A 19836-nucleotide genomic window follows, 5' to 3' on the forward strand; every position below is an offset into this window, starting at 1 on the left:
ACCTAAGGCCTTTCTTTGGGCACTGGCCTGTGGAAATATAGCCTGGTGAGAAAATGTATTTGCTCTAGAGATATTTATTTTGTTTGCAGGAGCCTAATAGTTTGTTAGGTTAATGCGTCTGCTGCAAAGGACTGCAAATACTTTAACTAGCAGTAGTGTGAATCTGAAATGACCCAATATAGCCTGTCATCTCACTAAGAGCTGCTACAACGTACTATCGATCTTTCAAAAATGGCTTGATAGCTAGATAATCCTGCTAAGGTAAAAAAACTGAGGATTCATGTCCTTCAACCAAATATTGTGGGAACTATAATTGGGGCATCTGAGACTGAAAACATTTGTAGTATGATTGGCCTCTTTAGCGATCTCTGCACAACATTGACTAACATCTTTTGATTATTATATATTATAATCGGACATCTGTGTAGTATGAATCTGCTTTAAAAAAATGAATTGTTGACTCCTTTAAAATGCTGGTTCATTTTGATCTGATTAATGGTCACCTCAAATAAACTGCCGTTCTGAGGTCCTGTGAAATAATATACAAAATGCATCATACTTGGTGAACATTTGGGGGTACCATTTTTATTGGAAGAAGTATCGGAATGCTGGGAGGTAGGACTTTTAAGGATCCTCACAGATTCCAGAACTTTACTTCTCAGAAATACGATTTCTGAGAAGAACTTAAATGAATGCAATTTAATGAACTTCCAAACTGAGGGTTCCAGAAAACAAATGAAGTTGAAACCATTCATAAATAGTCCGGGGGATATTCCACCCTGGTCATCTACACAAAAGTACTTATTAAGTGAAGTGTGGATGGGGCCTAGCAAAAGAGGATATGAAATGGGACAAATCATCAACAGAAACTCTACACTTACGTTTCTGTGAAGGTGGTCTCGGGACAAAAACTGGCTAAATCATGTGCACAGAGCAGAAATGGAGATATTTTCTCTGTTGCTCAATATCCAGAAATACATCATCACATTCTGGGGCCACTTAAAGAAAGTGACCCAAATCCTTCACTACGAGGCGCTGAAAGACCACGCAGATAAACCCTCCAAAGAATCCCTGGAATGGGAATTCACAGCAGTGGAGTCGTGCAAAATGATGCCCACCCAGCAGAATGTGGTTAGGTGCGTCTGAGATTCCCATGTCTCACGGAAACGATTGTACGACTGAATATCGAGCAGTGTTGGAGAGGGTAAAGATATTCTCTGGAACAGTCTGGAGGAACCATGAAATTCACATTCTCTCTGGGTCTCTCGCCACACTCAATATTAGGTACAATCTTGATGGATTACAGTGTGGCCACAGCCCCATGTGACATGCACAAATATCCTTTGGGCACATAAATAATATACGTACTTGTCATTTATGTCCCTTTTGGTCGGGGCAATAACCTAGTTGCAAGGAACCGGCAGAGCGATTTAAAAAAATGCAGGAGAGGCAAGTAGCCAATTCTTTCTGTCCAAGAGACATACAAAGGATTGTTTGCTACCACAAGATTATCACTGCAATTACTGTCTGTTCTTTACAGCATGGTGAGCTGATGGTAACCACAATCGGTAAGAAGAGTGCTGAAGAACCGGGTCAATCAGAACCGGCGGTGTCAGGGACACGCCCGATGTCTTCGAGTTCCACCTGTCCTGGCAAACAGAGACACGGAATACTTCTAGGTGGCGTCAGAGATCAAATTTATTGGCTGCAGCCAGTAACAGAAGTCCTAGAAATCATCACGGTATGAGTTCTCAGGAGACTGCTCAACTTTACAAAAGCAAGTCATCCCTTTTTATGCCAAACATTATGCTTCAGGCAAACATTCCTTGTTTACAGTTTAACCAATCACATGTTTCTACAACAAAAGTATTGCATGACGGTAAAACCCACTTTTCAGTTGCCCAGCCCATGATCAATCATCGGTCAAACCCAACATTCTTCTTTAGACAGGTCGATCAAACTCATAATAAAAAAGGCCACAACCCAATCATAAATAGACCATAAAGAAAGGAGCAGAAACAGGTGAGAGTAGGATAAGGCATATTTGTGTGTCGTAAACCTTTACGATGTCCTGTGCTCTGATCCTTAATCTTGATCAGCTAAAGGGCAGGAACTGGTTTAACAAGGTCAGCTTCAGGCAACAGGATCAGTTCACTCAGGTCAAACAAAAGTCAGCACGAACTGGAGCTAAGGTATACATGTCCTTAAAAAGACTAGTTCAGCCACAGTCATCGGCCTATGTGAGGGCAACCACAAAATGGCTGCCATACACAAAATGGAACCCAAGGGTTCAGAACGAAATCCCTAAATACGTAGTGAATCCATCGGTCTAACATGACGAAAACACTCATACTTGCCGCACTAACTAGTTACGGTTCGCTAATATCAAATTCGTAACGAAACCATGCCATTTATAAAACGGGTTCAAAATTCACGGAACCACAGTGCACATGGTGTGCCTCTATACACCTCAGACTCTTAGTCTGGGTCACAGTTTGTATTACAGAAGAACTCGTTTCTTACCTCTGGTAACTCCTTATCTGTTAAAGACTCTAGAGGCAAATTCCTTACATAAGAATTATCCCAAGGTGTCAGACTGGATCCCACAATTCTTGAGCAGTACCCTGCACGCCGGGAGGTGGCACAGTTCAGCTTCACAACGGCGTTGTCCACACCAGAACTGATGTGCGTGGTGCCTATATAGGTTTCACCCCAGCGCGCTGACATCAGTTTCTTTTTGCAACCTTTCCAGGACAGAAGCACAGAGCCACAAAGAATTTTGATGAACTGGTGTGCATCACTACGGACCTCAAGAGGGTAACCCTAACCAGAAAATCCATTCATGGAGTGGGGAGGATGGGATGGTCGGTAAGAAATCTGCAGCTAGATAGAGTCTCTAACAGAAAAGGCATTATCATAGGTAAGTTGTTAATCTTATAGAGACTTCTATCCGCAAATTCCTTACCTTAGAAAAGATACAAAAACAATACCGCCCTAGAGTTGGGTCTGCGAACAGATTAGACCAAAAAGACCTACAGGACTGAACAGGCAAAAAACCCAACACAACAAACCTGACCGTCCAGGCAGTAGTGCCTGGTGAACGTGTGCAGAAACTCCCACGTTGCTACCTGACAGATGGCCAGGACTATGACTCTGTGAGCTAACACAGTGTCTGCAGCCTTGACTCCTGTGGAATGATCTCGCAAACCCTCAAGGGGTGGCTTTTTGGCCTTTGCGTGAGCGGTCTTTATGAAGGCTTTACCCGTCGTAAGATGGTTAATTTCTGCACAGCCTTCCCTTTCTTTTCTCGACGTACCCAACAGTTGATCGTTCACCCGAAACTCTCTCGTATGATCAATGAAGAACGAAAACAATCTTTTTGGGTCCAGGCGGAGGAGTCCTCCTCTTCTTTAGAAGGGTGAGGCATGGCAAAGAAAGTAGGCAAGGTGATAGTTTGATCTACATGGAAAGGTATCACTACCTTCAGAAGGAAGGAAGCACAGGTTTTCAGAACCAGTTTTTCTGGATAGTGTAGGAAGGGTGCACAGAGAGTGCATGCAGTTTGCTGATTCTCCTGGCCAATGTTATTGCCACCAGAAAAGTTGTTTTTATGGTCAGTAACTGGAGAGGACAACTGTGCAGCGGCTCAAAGGGAGCGCATAAGAAAAGTTAAGACCAGGCTTACGTCCCATCGGGGCATAATGAATGACCTGGGAGGAAACAGGTGTGCAGTCCCTTGAGGAAACGAGTCACAACAGGTGACTTCAATAAAGAAGGTTGGTCCGGCAACTGCAAGAAAGCTGAGATGGCTGACAAGTATCCCTTAATAGTGTCCAAAGCAGAGCCCTTCTGGGCTAGAGAAAAAACAAACATTACAACCTGGGATATGGGTGCAGAAAGAGGACAGGGGGTTGGTGGAGGTTGAAAGCTGTCTATTGTCACTGCTCAATTTCCATGTATGAAGGCAGAGGGTGTGCAGATTCTGGTGCAAAACCATGCCTTACTGCTGAGACAAAGATCCTCTCACAGGGGCAGCCTGATCGGAGGTCTGTTGTTCATACTCGGGAGTCTGGAATGCCAAACTGTCTGGATCCAATCTGGAGCCACAAGAATTGCCACGGTCCTATTGTTACTGATCTTCTTGAAAACCATGGGCAGGAATGGTATTAGTGGAATGGCAATATGAACATAGAGAAACAGACAGTGGACCAATTCCTTCCCAGGCACCAAAACGCAAGTAAAATCCAACCAATAATTAAAAAAACAGTCAATATCTTGTGTGCAAAACTTCAACGGTGCTCACTGACCAAGGGCACCACCCTAAGCAAGGGTAAAATGTAATTGCAATACTTGCATTGAAGTTGCACCACCTTAATATTTCATAAATGTATATTAACATCAAATGTTCAGCAAATGATGAACATTTTTCGCTTGCAGGGTGTGTATTTCTTTGCTTTATTTAGTGTAGTCACAACCAACGCGTTTCGTTCTCGAAACAACTTCTTCAGGGCATCCGCGGGCATCCGATGTCTTTTAAAGTCAGAAAGGATGATTCTGGAATTCCTCTTCTTGAGCATATGATAGGCCACTTCTACAGCACAACTCCCACAGTATACAGAAAGTTCTGACAAAGTAAATTTTGCGCAAATCCAAATTTCCAAATGAGGTATACAGTACACCTCCTTCAATGTCCAAAAAGTATATTCCAATTTCAAACGTTTTGCTCGTGGCCCGCCGTAATAAGGCTCCTAGTTACAATCCATTCCCTCCTTGGCCGTCTCGTATATTCAAAAACGACCGCGGATCATCCTTTCTGACTTTAAAAGACATCAGATGCCCTGAAGAAGTTCTGTTTCCAGAACAAAACGCTTTGGCTGTGACTACACTAATTAAAGCAAAGGAATACACACCCTGCAAGCGAAAAAATTTCATCATTTGCTGAACTTTTGATGTTAATATACATTTATGAAATATTAAGGTGGTGCAACTTCAATACAAGTATTGCTATTAGTGGAGAGGCATACAGGAGGCCGGAGCGCCACTCGAGATGAAAAGCATCTCCGAGTTAGAGCCGCCTTGGAAACTCCAGCACGCAGAACTGCAGACACTGATTGTTCTCGTTGGTAGCGAACAGCTCTAATCAAGTTTCTATCCATTTTTTGAAGAGACCTTTAACCATCTCCGGATGAAGACACCATTTGTGATCCGCTAGGCATTGATGGCTGAGTTTGTCCGCTCATGCGTTCAGAGAGCCTGCCAGGTGTTGAACCACCATGGAATTGCCCTGGCATTCCAGCCATGTCCAGAGACGCAGGGCCTCTAAACACAGGGTCCACTCTGTTTGTTGAATTACCACACGGTGGTGATACTGTCTGTGAACACCTGAACTAGCTATCCCTTAATCAAAGGAAGAAAGGCTTTTAATGGCAGTTGGATCACTCACAGCTCCAGCAGGTTGATATGGAGCTGCGACTTCCCCCAGAAGACTGCCCTAGCATGACACATCTATCACAGGGATCATCTGTGGGTGGGGAAGGGAGACGGGTCTATCACTGACCCAATTGCGGTTCTTCAGCCACCACTGCAGATCTTTTGCAGTTCCCTTCGAGATCTGGATTATGTCAACGAGATACCCCTGTTGCTGTGCACACTGGGACTTCTGGTTCCATTGCAAAGCCCGCATATGCCAAAGGGCATGTGTTACCAGCAGGAGGTGATGAGGGCCAACAGCCTCAGAGTCAGTTTCACTAAAATCCAGGATAGAGGCTGAAACATCGAAATTATAGCCATAGTATCTTGGACTCGCCATTCTGGAGGATAGATCAGAAACGGCACTGTGTCCAGGACAGCCCCAATGAACAGGGGCGTCTGAGAGGGAGTCGGGTGTGACTTCATCACATTGATAGTACATCCGCTGTACCCTGGAGGTGGGAGACAACTGCCTGGGGGAGCCCGCCTTCAAACGCCAATTGTCGAGATAGGAGAAAACTGGAACCCCTGACCTCCCCAGATATGCTACAACCACCACCATCACCTTGTTGAACGTCCATGGGGTGATGGTAAGGCCAATGGGAAGTGCTTGTGACCCACCATGAACCACAGGTAATGCCTATGGGTAGGGAGAACAGAGATGTGCAAATAGGCGCCCTGCAAGTCCAGCACTACCATCTAGTCTCCCGGGTTGAGGGCAGGAAGGACCTGAGTTAATGTGAGCATCCTGAACTTTTCCTTCTTCAGGAAGAATTGAGAAGGCACAGGTCTATAACAGGATGGAGGCCTTAGTCCTTTTTGAGCACCAGAAAGTAGAGGGAATAGCAACCCCGAACTACTTATGATACCATCACTCTCTCTATAGCTCTTTTGGTCAAATAAGTCAGCACTTCCTGACGGAGCAAGGAGAGAGGGTACTCCATAGGCCAGTCGTGAGAAGGTGGCATGGGTGGGTGGGGGGTGTTCCAGAAAGGGAATGAATTAGCCACTCTGTACAGTTTGAAGAGCCCTCTTGTCTGATGTTATGGACTGTCAGTGGGACAGGTGATGGCAAATCATGCCCCCCACTTGGTGCGTGTGCTGGTATGAGGGCAAGCTAAAAAGGCTTGGAGGCAGCAGCTACCGGGGGCGGTGGTCTGGCCCGACCTCTGTCTGGTAGTCTCAAGTGGTTTGTGGGAACCACGTAGGCAGCCACAAAAAGGCTGGGAAGCCTCTTGACCTTGGTGGCAGGCGCAGGAAAGGCGCAAACACAAGGAGATGATGGACGGAGTGCTGAAACTTTTCAAACACTCACCCCCAGTCACAGATCTGGGTTGAATCCATCATCATTCTTTAGCTCACTAAGCCACCCCAGTTCAGATACAGCTATATTCAAATCAGTCTTGACCCTGTGCGTCATGGGAACAGTCCAGCCCGAACTGTCAAGCCATGTCTTCCCTGAACCGGAAACAAGCATCTTGGGACCGGTTTCAGGCTAACAGCCCTCATCAGCCAGGCTAGCTTGAATCCAGTGGCAAAGTGAGCAAGGGACCCATGTCTGGGCATACCCTGCCAACTTAGGGCGAACAAAGCCAATACAGGAAAGGAAACGGTTAATAGCCCCTACAATAGCCACATAAGGGGAAAAAGGCAGACTGGGGACGGCGGGGAGCCATAGGCAGGTCCAAAGATCTGGCTGTAGACCTGCTGACTTCAAAGCGCTCAAGTGCAGAGTCTGCCTTTCACCAAAGAAACGAGAGCCATCAAAGAGCATGTCCACGAGGGGAGCCTGGACATCACCTAAAAAGCCAGTGACTCTCGACCAAATGTGGGGTCTGAGTGCCACTGACCACCCAATTGCTTGGCCTAGTGAGTCAGTCGTGTTAAGTTCACATCTGATGGTGAACTTTGCTGCATCTCGTCCGTCAGAAATCGACGCAAAAGGCATGTGGTGTTCACCAACTGCAGTGCTATGCTGGTGGAATAGAACATTCTCTTGCAAAAGGTGTCCAGCCATTTGGATTCCCTATCCGGTGGAGAGGTAGGGAATGTGCCAGGGTAAAACTAGGAAGGTGAGGCTTGGAACACCAAGATCTCCGGGGTGAGATGTTGGGTGACGAAACTGGGATCTCTAGGAGTGGAACCATGGAGGTGGAATCATCCTGTGCACAGGAGCCACTGCGCAGGGCTCTAACCAGGCCCCAAGCAGGACATCTGTGAGGGCTTCACTGAACTGGGAGGAGAGGGTCCATGGGGGTGACTCCCAGCTGAAACACCACTGTCACGACCTTTGTCTTGAATACCACCGAGGGCAGCGTAAGGTCCAGAACCTCAGTCGCCCTCCGCACAACCACTACAAAGGAGGCTCCCTCATCCATAGCTACAGAAGGAGGAGAGACCAAGCCAGTGTCTGGTGAGGTGTCTAACCCACTGGCATCCACCAGTTTCACATACCAGTTGAGATCTGGTTCATCGAGGGGGTGGTGGAATGTGTAAGGTTCCTCCGACACCTCCCAATCACCTCCCTCTCCAGGCCCGTCAAAAGAAAAAGGCACTGGCTCTGGCTTGGAGGGCATGGAGCGCGATGAACTCTAGGCAGAGGCACACGCTCTCTAGAGCCATGCAGTGGACCTTTCTCCATCCCAATAACAAGTGTAGAACAGAGTGTTCAAGCGATTTGTTAGGTCACTTCCTATTCCTAATGCAATCCACAGAAAATCTTACTTACGTTCAATAAAGATATTTGTGATGGATGCATAATCTTCCTGCGTATTCCTCACCTTTAGAATATCCTCTCAGTCGGTGTTGGTTGAGTGGTGGAATTCTCTCCTGTTACTAAGAAACTAATCCAACTAGCCAACAACAGTTGGGAGTCTCAAAGCACGGGAACGAGTCCTTGGGACAAAGTGCTATTTTGCCACACAGCCCAAGAAACGACAACAAATTCTGGAGAGAAGGTTTTAGTAAGCATTTATTACTAAAGAATGCTAATGTTGAACTCAAGCACATTCAATATCATATTGCATAAGCAATTGCGAGAAACCTATAACAATGAAACAAGCCGTCAAATACTTCCTTTTGCAGGTGTGTTGAGTTGCTTTGAATTTGTGAGGGGAGATCCACAAAGCTGTCAGTTCCAGGTTTTTCTCCGAGACTTCAAGGAAGAGCAGCTCCAAGGTAATGCAGCCCAGTGGCTCAACTCTGTGTTGAATCTTAACTAAGAGTGTGTTGCGCAATCTTAAATAAGTAAACAAGCATTTGCAATGCAATAGGTCTAGCATTAGGAAAGTTTGAGCTATTGGTATTGTAAATGACACATTTTTTATTTATGTGTTGGTTTCGAAAATAGTGAAATTAATAGCTTTGTCATTTACAATGCCAATAGTTATAACTTTTGCAAATGCGACACCTATAGCATTTGTAATGCAATATGTGTTGTATTTACGTGACTTACATGCATTGATATTACAAATAACAATGGCTTTTAATATTTTTAATAATTAATACTTAAATAAAAGTTATTGTAATTTATAATGGCAATAGCTTAAACTTTTGTAAATAACGTTTGTGAAGATTATGTTCAGTGTATTTTATTGTGACGAAAATCCAAGAACAGAAGTGAAATATTAACATCTTTTTGTGACATTTGTAATAAAGCTTGAAACATTGAGAGAACATATTTGAACCAGTTGTTGTTGAATGGCTGCACACATTGATGCTGTGGTGGCACTGAGTGATGTTATGCTATGTTTTGTTGTGTTTTCTTTTGCTATGCTATGTTTTGTTATATTATGCTATGTTTTGTTCTGATATGTTTTGTTGTGTTTTGTTATACTATGCTATATTTTGTTTTTACTATGCTATGTTTTGCTGTTTTGTTATGCTATGCTTTGTTCTTTTTTATTATGCTATGCTATGTTTTGTTATGCTATGCTTTGTTATGCTATGCTATGTTTTGTTAGGCTATGCTATGTTTTGTTGTGTGTTATTATGCTATGCTTTGTTTTGCTATGCTTTGTTTTGCTATGCTTTGTTTTGCTATGCTATGTTTTGTTATGATTTGCTTTGTTTTGTTATGCTTTGCTTTGTTTTGTTATGCTATGTTTTGTGATGCTATGCTATGTTTTGTTGTGTTTTGTTATGCTATGTTTTTTTGTGTTTTTTATGCTATGTTTTTTGTGTTTTGTTATGCTATACTATGTTTTGTTATGCTATGCTATGCTATGCTGTTTTGTTATGCTATGCTATGTTTTGCTATGCTATGTTTTGCTATCCTGGTGTGTGTGTGGTTGTGTGTGTGGTTGTGTGTGGGGGTGTTGTGTGGGGGTGTTGTGTGGGGGGTGTGTGTGTGGGGTTGTGTGGGTGTGGTTGTGTGTGTGTGTGGATGTGTGTGGAGTTGTGTGTGTGTGTGGGGTTGTGTGTGTGGTTGTGTGTGTGGGGTTTAGTGTGTGCGGTTTTGCGTGTGTGTGTTTGTGTGTTTGTGTGTTTGTGTGTTTGTGTGTGTGGGGGTGTGTGTGAGGGGGCAGTGTGTGAGTGGGTTGTGTGTGAGTGGGTTGTGTGTGAGTGGGTTGTGTGTGAGTGGGTGTGTGTGTGTGGTTGGGTATGTGTTTGTGGTTGGGTATGTGTGTGTGTGGGGTTGTGTGTGTGTTTGGGGTTGTGTGTGTGTGGGGTTGTGTGTGTGTATGGGGTTGTGTGTGTTGTGGGGGGTTGTGTGTGTGGTGTTGCGTGTGTGTGTGGTTCTGTGTTTGTGTGAGTGGGGGTTGTGGGGAGTATTTTAAAAAATCCGAAAGCCAGGGATGGCAGCCAACGTAGACATAGTAAACCCAGGGGACTCACTGCTTCTCCATTTTACCAGTTGGTCAAATTTCCTCACCCCCCTGTATCTTGGCTACCAAGCCTGACGACACGACCCATGTATTAAAAAATGAAAAGGGCTGTCACCCAGTAATTAGCTGCAGAAAGATAAAACTCGAATACTGTAGGTACCCAGTGCAATCTGATCACAGCTTTCAATGTCAAATCGGCTGGACCGGTCTTTCATCCGCTCGATGTCGATAAAAGGAGAACAAACGTGACGTCAAGAACGATACCGAAAGTGTTAAAGTGCAACTCTAAACGGAGGTGTGAACTGCACAAGGAGCCGGTGATAGCCTTCACAAATGCAGCCCAAGTCCTGCTATAGGCAGTGGAGGGTCCTTGGGACGGGACAGTATGATCACTCGGACATTATTTGTTTTTCTGCTTGTTTAAGATGCCCAGAAGCTGTTTTTCGTCAGCAGGGGATGGTGGCTCATCAAAGGCAGCAGCCGTGCCATCAGGGCTTTGGAGGGCAACCCGGCCCAAGGGGTGGGTTATTTGGCTCCTCGAAGTTAGCAGACTAATTACTGCACACTTCAAAGAAACGACTAGCAGTCCCTCAGTTCCCCCCCAAAAAGCGATTTGGCTAATGTCAGCCAGCAGCCGAGCTCAGATACAACCACTTTTACTAACAGTGGATAAAAAAAAACCACGCAGAACCATTTTTTTTCTGCAGAATGTAAAGGGTCCCCAATAGAAGAAAAGAAACAAACTTATTTTTTTTTAAAGTCCTGCCACTTTACCTCGGGATCCGCGAAATGACATACAATTTGCCCCACTCTTCCACATCTAGCTCTGGCTATAAATAACGGCAACACGTTTTTGAATTGTGCATTGTCCTTTGTGCTTTCTTCCTGCCCACGCCGGAAGCACGGTGCGCCACGCACTATAAACACAACCTTCTCATCAATGTGCAGGATTCCTAAGGATGGGGAAGGCACAAAGACCGCCTCACCCAGGAGCCGAGTAAAAATACAGCGTTTCCTGTGAGTCACTGCGCACACCCCACACGCGGGCCCTGCGGCCAAGCTCAGCCCTCCAGCTGCCGGAATGCACAGCCTGGGGGAGGGAGGAGCGGGCGCCCTGGGCTGAGGGTATAGAAGGGCGCTCTGGAAGAAAACTTAATAAAGTGTCATTTATGAGGCATCCAAAGCCAACATGCAGGCACTACACCTGCTATTTTCAGAGGAAGCTCTTCTCGAGGAAAGATTGGTGCATCCGGCACCCCCTCGCCTCAGAAGACTGCAATGAAAATGGCTCTCCGTAGTAACCACGTCATTGTTAGAAGGGCTGTGTGTTATTAGCCATTTGACAAACAGTGAAGAACGTTTGATACTTAACGACAGTAGAATATAAAATTACGCACGCACCTACAGTTCAATAGGCTGCCTTGTGAGTGAACACGCATGCCCTCAGGGAACCCACAGACTATTCAAATAAGCCATACATTCATTCGTGTACCATTGAAAGGACTCGCTGGCGTGGTAAGGGAAAAACAACGACGCTTGGGGAACCAGTGTGCCTCGATTGCAACCACATAGTGTATATGCACTATTTTTGAGGCGAGGAGCTGGTGGGATGTCAAAGTATTCATCTGAAACGAGCAAACGACACAGCCCACGCATGTGAGAGAACCATTGGAAGTACGTGATAGAAATTAACGCATTTGTGGTCACTGTTTTTTTACGCTTTCTTACACAAACGTTTTATAAAAGCGTCCTGCAGACTTGAAACCACTGGGTCACTTGAATAAAATAGGACAGTTGAAGAAATGTAATATCAAAAGAGTCAGGAAAGAAGCTTTTAGGGGTGGGACTGCGGATCCCTTTGAAGCACGGCCTCGCGGCCGTGAACAGGGATGTAATTAGAGGGGAGGAGGGGGGAGGAGAAGTGGAGAAGTGAGGCCGAGCAACAGATGGCTTTGAAGTGGACGCGCTCGAGGCAGGCGGATGGAAAGCGCGTGCAGCAGGGGGCGAAGCGGATCCCTTTGAAGTGCCGGTTAGAGTTGCATCAGGAAAGCTAAACCAGTAGGCGGATGCGCGTTCACGATCACATGCACTTGTGGAAATCCGCCGGCTGGTTTAGCTTTCCTGATTCAACACTAAAATTCTCCCCTATCCATTCCTGTGGAATGGGATAGGCTCGACCTAAAAACTGACAAGCGTCTCTTCAAGAACCATCCAGCTGCTTGCTGTACTTTTTCACACATCATGTGTATTTTCAGATGGTTTTACTCATTGCGCTAGACATACTTTTTTGCTGTTTCTGAAAAGTTGGAGGGGCTGGATACCAAGCCCTTATCTTAACAAAATATTGTGTGTGACATGTGAGCATGCATCTTGTGCGCTCATGATCTATTAAACCTCAGCACAGAGTTAACATGTGAAAGCTATGTTTATGAAACAAGGAAGCTTTCCAGGTCCAGCCGCTCCCATCTAATCTTCTCTAATTTAATGAAATATCACGTTATCAAGTAACTCTGTGAGCCTCTGTCTTGCTTTGCAGAGGAATCGTGCAAAAGCAGCTTCTTTGATGCCCTCACAGGCAAGTTAAATTGAGATCATGCTTTGTAAAACTAAGTACCCCAGGCTACTCCTACCACTATTCATTCATTTCCTCAAAGGAAGAAAGGCTGTTATAGTTAGAAAAAGGTGACTGAAGTTAAACTTGAAAATTAAAATGCATGAATAATTTATTAAAATGCTTCAACACTTTTGGCACTCTGCACTGACGCCAATTCTATACCCCAAAAACGCGTTGAGAGGAACTTTTGCAATATCAATATAATATCAATGGCCACAGCATAGCTGGACTGCTTTTACTACCACGTTCAAATTGTGTGATGTAAGGACTTTGGGATCTTACTCGGCAACATAACACTATTTTCTGACATCTGCGGCGAAAAACAGTTTGGCCGGTCCTAAATATTTGGAGTTTACGCAGTGCTTCTCAGAAGAGTCTGTTGTAATCAATGAACACTAAAGATTTCATGCTTTATCGTCATTTTCTCTACCGACTGGTTAAACACTTGTGTCATTAAATCAACTCATGAACTTCACATACAAAGTGCTTAAAGCAGTCCTGATAAAAATCCTATCTGTATCTGCGTACTCACCCAAAGCTTTGTATTTCGAAAGGAGTCATACCATTAAAATTTGGCCATAGAAATGGACAAAGGTTTTGGTTGCTACACTGACCATATTTGTATCCACCTTGGAGTACTGTACTGCTATTTATCAAACAACTGCAATGTATTTACAAAAGGGATGAGCATTTATTTATTAAAAACGTGCATAAGAACTTTAAGAAATAGCAACAAAGAAAAGTCCAAGAAAAAGAAAGAAACAGTTTTACATTTGCGAGCCATCACTTCTCATCTTCATAGATCATTATGATATTAGTACACCTCAATATGGCATGCAAACTAGCTTGAGTGGATATGACATACTTCATCTTATCTTGCAAATGAGTATTAGAGATAAAATGAGCATCCGGTTTAAGAGATTTCACAGATACAGTAAGTGCCCTGACACTTTTCCCCTTTGAACCTTTCAGGTTAATACATTTACATTTAAACGGAAGCGCACCATGTGGATGACTTGTCCTTCTCAAATCAAAAGTAACTTTGTCACTGCATTTAATCAGTAGCCCATTTTGCGAGGAATCACAATTCTGTTAGGTTTAAATTTCCCCTGAATATTTGAAACGTTTTGCCTCTCATAGAACTACCCATGGTGGTCTAAATATGTTACTTCAAAAGCTGTTTTTCCCAGGAACAAGTAACAAACCCTACAGCAATGGACCGCTCCATTGTCTTGACCACACACCAGCACAGCGCCTCTTAGTTCCCTCCAATGTTTACTAGCAGTAGTAGCGTCTGATTACTATTTCAGGGCATATGTAATACAACCCGATCCTTATTATACAATCTAACTCTATTGCTGTTTAACAGGGGAAAGTGAAAAGGCTTTAGTTTAAACACAAAGCTTACGGTTCTAAATTGGGCAGGTGCGAGTAACAATAAAAGAGAGAAAAAAAAGAAATGCTCAAAGGAAAGCACTGAAATCTAAACAATGTCTCCAACGGAAAAGGAGTAACAGCTCTGGTTTTGTTTCTACATAAATGTCCACCCGATTTATTGTACTTTCTGGTGACATAACTTCTTGAGCTAGTTTAGGTTTTCTGATTCAAAGCTACTTAACACACCAGAACTTCTAGCTTCATACAAGGAACAGAAGGCTCCCCATCCCATTTCCAGAGAACAAAATGGGCAAGGCCGAGCGCTAGAATAGCGTGCGCCACCATTATGGCGGTCCAATTGGTCCCCGGGGGCAAGGAGGAGGTGGGAGCACTCCCACCTCCCGTGAGGGTGCCCATAGGCTGTGTACAGGGGGAGGGCATGAACCGGAAGCACTTTAGTGCTTCCGGTTAACAAGGGCGCCTAATTCTTGGGGGTATGGCCGGTTTAGACCGACCTGGCCCGTGCCTTGTTCTTTTGCTCCCCGCAAGCACAGTAAGGGAGACACTCTTCCCAGTGGGCCTGTGGCCACCCTCGCACGCGCATCAGGGCGCAAGTATGCAGAATATTGCAGCCCCCTTTTATGGAGTTTAAGGCACAGGGTGTAGGGGGGGGCCGGGGGAGAATATCCGTCCGATAAGCTGTACCCCCTGCGCAAGCCTACTCCGGCGGAGTGATTGGTAGGCTACTGGGATCTAGGGGCTGCCAGTCATTGACCTTGCCGTAGGCTCTAGAGGGGACACGCAGAAAGAAAATATATGCATTGTTAGATTTACGGTAGGAGTGTCGTGTGTATTAGAGTTTAAGGTTAGCCACGTTACATCATCTGTCTAACAATGTATCCGGACTTTCTGCGTAATTGTACATAATGTGAATAAGTAATGTTTTTTAATTTTGTAATAAATACGGCCGGGGGGGTTACATCCCCTAATCCAAAAAGTAAATTTGGTGTGGTCTTATTAATTGCCTTGAAGGAGGGAGGGTGAACCCATCCGTACAAGGGCGGCGGTACAAAAGGTAATTAGGGTACTCGGGGAGTACCAGACCATATGGGCAAGGCCGAGCGCTAGAATAGCGCACGCCACCATTATGGCGGTCGCATGGGTCCCCAGGGGAGGGGAGGAGGTGGGAGCACTCCCACCGCCCGTGAGGGTACCCATAGGCTGTGTACAGGGGGAGGGCGTGAACCGGAAGCACTTTAGTGCTTACGGTTCACAAGGGCGCCTAATTCTTGGGGGTATGGCATGTTTAGAGTGGCCTGACCCGTGCCTCCCCTTATAAGGGGGTGCGGGGAGCAGAACAGTCTCTTGTTCTTTTGCTCCCCGCAGACACAGCACCCGGGCCACTAGCGGCCCGTAATTTGTTTTCCCAACCCAACATCCCCTAAGGCAGGAATTTTAATTTGTTTCTCGGTTATGCATTTGCCTTGTTCTTTTTAACTTTCATAGCAGGTATCTCAGGAGAGAAGATTGAATGTAAATATGTTGATTTGGTGAATTTGTAATAAAAGTGTCAATACTTGTAATTGTGTCAGTACAGGATTTTAATGCAGAGTTAGGTAGTTGAAATGTGTGACATTTATTGAAATCTCAGTACATGACATTTGGTCTCAAGCAATAATGTCGTATTTAGTTGTGTCTCCAGTCAGGCGGTAAGGTCATGATTGGTAAACATAGTCTTCGGTCCTTAGCGGTCAGAACCATGTAACTCCAGGGGCAATGATAGCTGGTAGGTAGGCTGTCAGGGTGCGGGGGCCGGGGGAGACACTCTTCCCAGTGGGCCTGTGACCACCCTTGAACGCGCATGCGTATTAGGGCGCAAGTATGCAGAATATTGCAGCCCCCGTTTATCGAGTTTAAGGCACATGGTGTAGGGAGGCCGGGGGAGAATATCCGTCTGATAAGCTGTATCCCTTGCGCAAGCCTACTACGGCGGAGTAATTCGTAGTCTACTGGGATCTAGGGGCTGCCAGTCATTGACCTTGCCGTAGGCTCTAGAGGGGACACACAGAAAGAAAATATATGCATTGTTAGATTTACGGTAGGAGTGTTGTGTGTATTAAGAGTTTAAGGTTAGCCACGTTACATCATCTGTCTAACAATGTATCCAGACTTTCTGCGTAATTGTACATAACGTGAATAATTCATGTTTTTTAATTTTGTAATAAATACGGCCGGGGGGTTACACCCCCCTAATCCAAAAAGTAAATTTGGTGTGGTCTTATTAATTGCCTTGAAGGAGGGAGGGTGACCCCATCCGTACAAGGGCTGCTGGTACAAAAGGTAAATAGGGGACTTAGACCATATGAAGGTGATGCTTATTTCTTACCTACTTGCCTTTTCCTCTGAAGTTGCCGAGGGCTTCCCTTGGTTAGAAGCTGCTAATGCTGGCACCCTCCTTTCTACTCTACCCCCAGCTCACCAAGGTTTTTTAAAGATTACCCAACTCAGCTTCTACACGTGCACACAGCTTTCAATGGTTATATGGAAATCTGGTCCTCCACGCTGATACATACTAGTGTAGATCAACATGGCAAATACCTGTGTTCCCGGATTATTTATGTCGACATAGTCACTCCAGTCAGCTGTTGAGTCGTCTGAAGCAAGTACTTTCAAGAGAATGCTGGGAAGCAAGTCTTTGGTCCGGCAATCGGGAAAGCAGGAGACCTGATGGTAAAGTTCATGATGAACAGAACTTTCAGCTGGTATCGTTCTATTATAAACTTCGAACTTTGGAGACTCTAAAATGAGAACGAGAAAGGCCAGTTATAGAATTTTAAAAACAGGTTTCAGTTATCCAAACATTATTTCACATTACTAATTTGTTGACAAATATTTGCTACTTAATTATAGACTAAAACATAACACATTCATCCTAACATTCCACAGAATAGTTGAATGGTAGCTAAGCTGCATCTACACTTAGCTTCACAATACACATATAGTCCTATATATGTTAGACTAATAAAAAAGTAAATTACCAGGCTCAATTTTGGCGCTCGCTACCCTTGTCTCCACTGGGCCGAGTGGCAATATCCAAGATGCTCATCCTCCAACGCACAAGTTACTTACCTTCGCTAACGATATATCTGTAAGAAACAGTGGTTAGTGTTAGATTCCTTACCTTAGAATATCCCTAGGAGTCAGACTGGATCCGGAAAGTTTTGCGTGGCAGTAACCCTGCTCGTCGGTAGGCATCGTCTGCGGCTCCGCGTCTGTCGTCGTCGCCGGGATGACGTTGTCGGAGTACTTAGACGCCGACCTCGCGCGTTGACGTCAGTTCTTCTACATAGCTTTCCTTGCCAGGAACGCAGAGCCATGCCAGAGAACGACACTGGTGCCATAAAACTAGGGCCCTCAAAGGGAAATACCTTAACCCTAGATATCGGTCCGCAAACGGGGAGGATGGGTGGGGCGGTAAGGAATCTAACACTAACTACTGTTTCTTACAGATATATCTTTACCAAAGGTAAGTAACTTGTGCATCTGAAAGAAACAGGTTAGTGTTAGATTCCTTACCTTAGAATAGATACCCCAGCAACACCAACCCCGGTGGTGGGTCTGCGGACCAAGATCACACCAGAAAGTCCTGGAGAACGGAACGGCCAAAAAAGCCATCTCTCCGGACTAGGCTGTCCAGGCAGTAGTGTCTAGCAAACGTGTGCAGCGAGGCCCACGTAGCTGCCTGACAAATGTACTGCAAGGGGACTTTCCGACCCAGGGCAGTAGTAGCCTCCGTGGCGCGAGTGGAATGGGCCCTTAGCCCAACAGGGGGCTCCTTTTTAGCCAAGGAGTAGCAGACCTTGATGCACAACACGACCCATCGAGAGATGGTCCATTTGTGCACCGCCCGCCCCTTCTTCGCACCCACGTAATCAACAAAGAGCTGGTCGTCCACCCGGAACTGGCGTGTGCGATCTAGGTAGAAGGAGATCGCACGTTTTGGGTTAGCCAACAGAACCCCCTTTTTGTTTAACCATCTTTTAGAAAGTGGGCATTTATTTGCTCTTACTGCTCTGTGTGCCTGCAGCCTGTCTCTGTTACACATCTAGGATGACAGCCACAAAGACAGGAAGATTAGGTGTGTCTGAGTACTCATCTGCATTCCGATGGCTCTTCCTGAGCAGGAAGGGAGGGGGGAGCTGACACGTATACCTGAACAGGCAGGGTTGTGTTTCCCGGCTGATTATCCCCTATTGATAGTCTGGAGCCAGGGCTGGGAAGAAGGGACCTCTGCGCGCTTCAAAGACCCTTCTTTGAAGTCACCCCCCCCCACCCCCCACTTCAAATGTACAACTGGCTACATATACATACTGGGTCCCTAACCCTATCAAGACAGTACACTACTGGACCTGTGAAGAACCCAGTCACGATGAAGGACCACTGTACTGCTACCAGGACTGCCACTCTGCTGGACTGCTACTGCTATGGAAAAACTGCTTTTATGCTCCATTGTGCTGCCTGTTGCCAGCTGCTTGCTACCTTCTGCTCTGCTGGGGAAAAGGACTGGAATCATCACACTTGAACCTAGAGTGACTCCAAGAGCTTGCCAGCCTGCCCCCTGTTGTGAAGTCTCAAGGCCATCAAAGACTTCCTACAAATCTTGCAACAGCACATGGACTCTGCCATCTGGGAGTCCTGCCTTGCCAAGTGGTGCCAATCCAGCCCTGGGCCATTAGAAATGCTTGTTTCTGTACTGACCCAGCAGTTTCCACGCATTAACGACTTTGGGCCAATCCGACCCGACGCATTGCCCTTCGACGCCTTGACGATGACGCATCGCCGAGAGGTTTGTCGACGAGGCTTCACTGACTGATTGGAACAGACACATTGCCTGCAACCACAGGATCTACGACGATGCATTGCCTCCTCTGCTCCTCGCATCGGGTCCTTGCCGTTGACGCTTCCTCCATCCAAGGTACTTTTTCAGTTTGAAGTGCGCGAATCCTGTGGCCAGCCTGCCCTCCATTGCGGTCGCCCTGAACTTTGGATTTAACCTGGTCTAGCGAGACCAAATGTTCCCGGTTGGCGCTTTATGACTCTAATTACTATATTTTGATTTAGTACCTGATTTACATCTCGGTGGAGGGTTACTCCGTCACAACGGTGACGGATAGCCCATCTGCCGAAATATAAATTCCATTATATCCTATGGGATTTATATTTCACCGGGCGAAATATCCATCACCATTGTGATGGAGTAACCCGTCCGCCAAGATCTAAACCAGGCCCTTAATCTTAAAAAATGCATACCTCTGGTTCTACTTATTGGATGTTTGTCATTTTGGTCTTGTTTTACTCATAAAAATATAATCTATTTTTCTAACTATGTGTGGAGTATTTATAAGGTGTATTTATTGTGTTACTGTGTGTGTATGTTGCACAATTGCTTTACACATTGCCTCTTTAGATAAGCCTGACTGCTCTGTGCCAAGCTACCAGAGGGTGACACAACGTATATTTTAGTGTATATCCAGCTTACCCTGACTAGAG

The 19836-nt window shown here is 45.4% G+C and overlaps 1 protein-coding gene across 4 annotated transcripts in view; it reads right to left on the minus strand.

Moving 5' to 3' along the window:
- VPS13B (vacuolar protein sorting 13 homolog B) overlaps positions 1–19836 on the minus strand; it is a 3181000-nt gene that overhangs the window by 110876 nt on the left and 3050288 nt on the right. For all 4 annotated transcript variants that reach the window (XM_078686964.1, XM_078686965.1, XM_078686963.1 and 1 more), the window contains exon 54: positions 16885–17084. In XM_078686964.1, coding sequence (XP_078543090.1) covers positions 16885–17084 — 200 coding nt within the window. The remainder of the gene's footprint in view (positions 1–16884; positions 17085–19836) is intronic.

This window comes from Lissotriton helveticus, chromosome 4_1 (assembly GCF_964261635.1).
Source record: "Lissotriton helveticus chromosome 4_1, aLisHel1.1, whole genome shotgun sequence".
Classification (NCBI taxonomy): domain Eukaryota; kingdom Metazoa; phylum Chordata; class Amphibia; order Caudata; family Salamandridae; genus Lissotriton; species Lissotriton helveticus.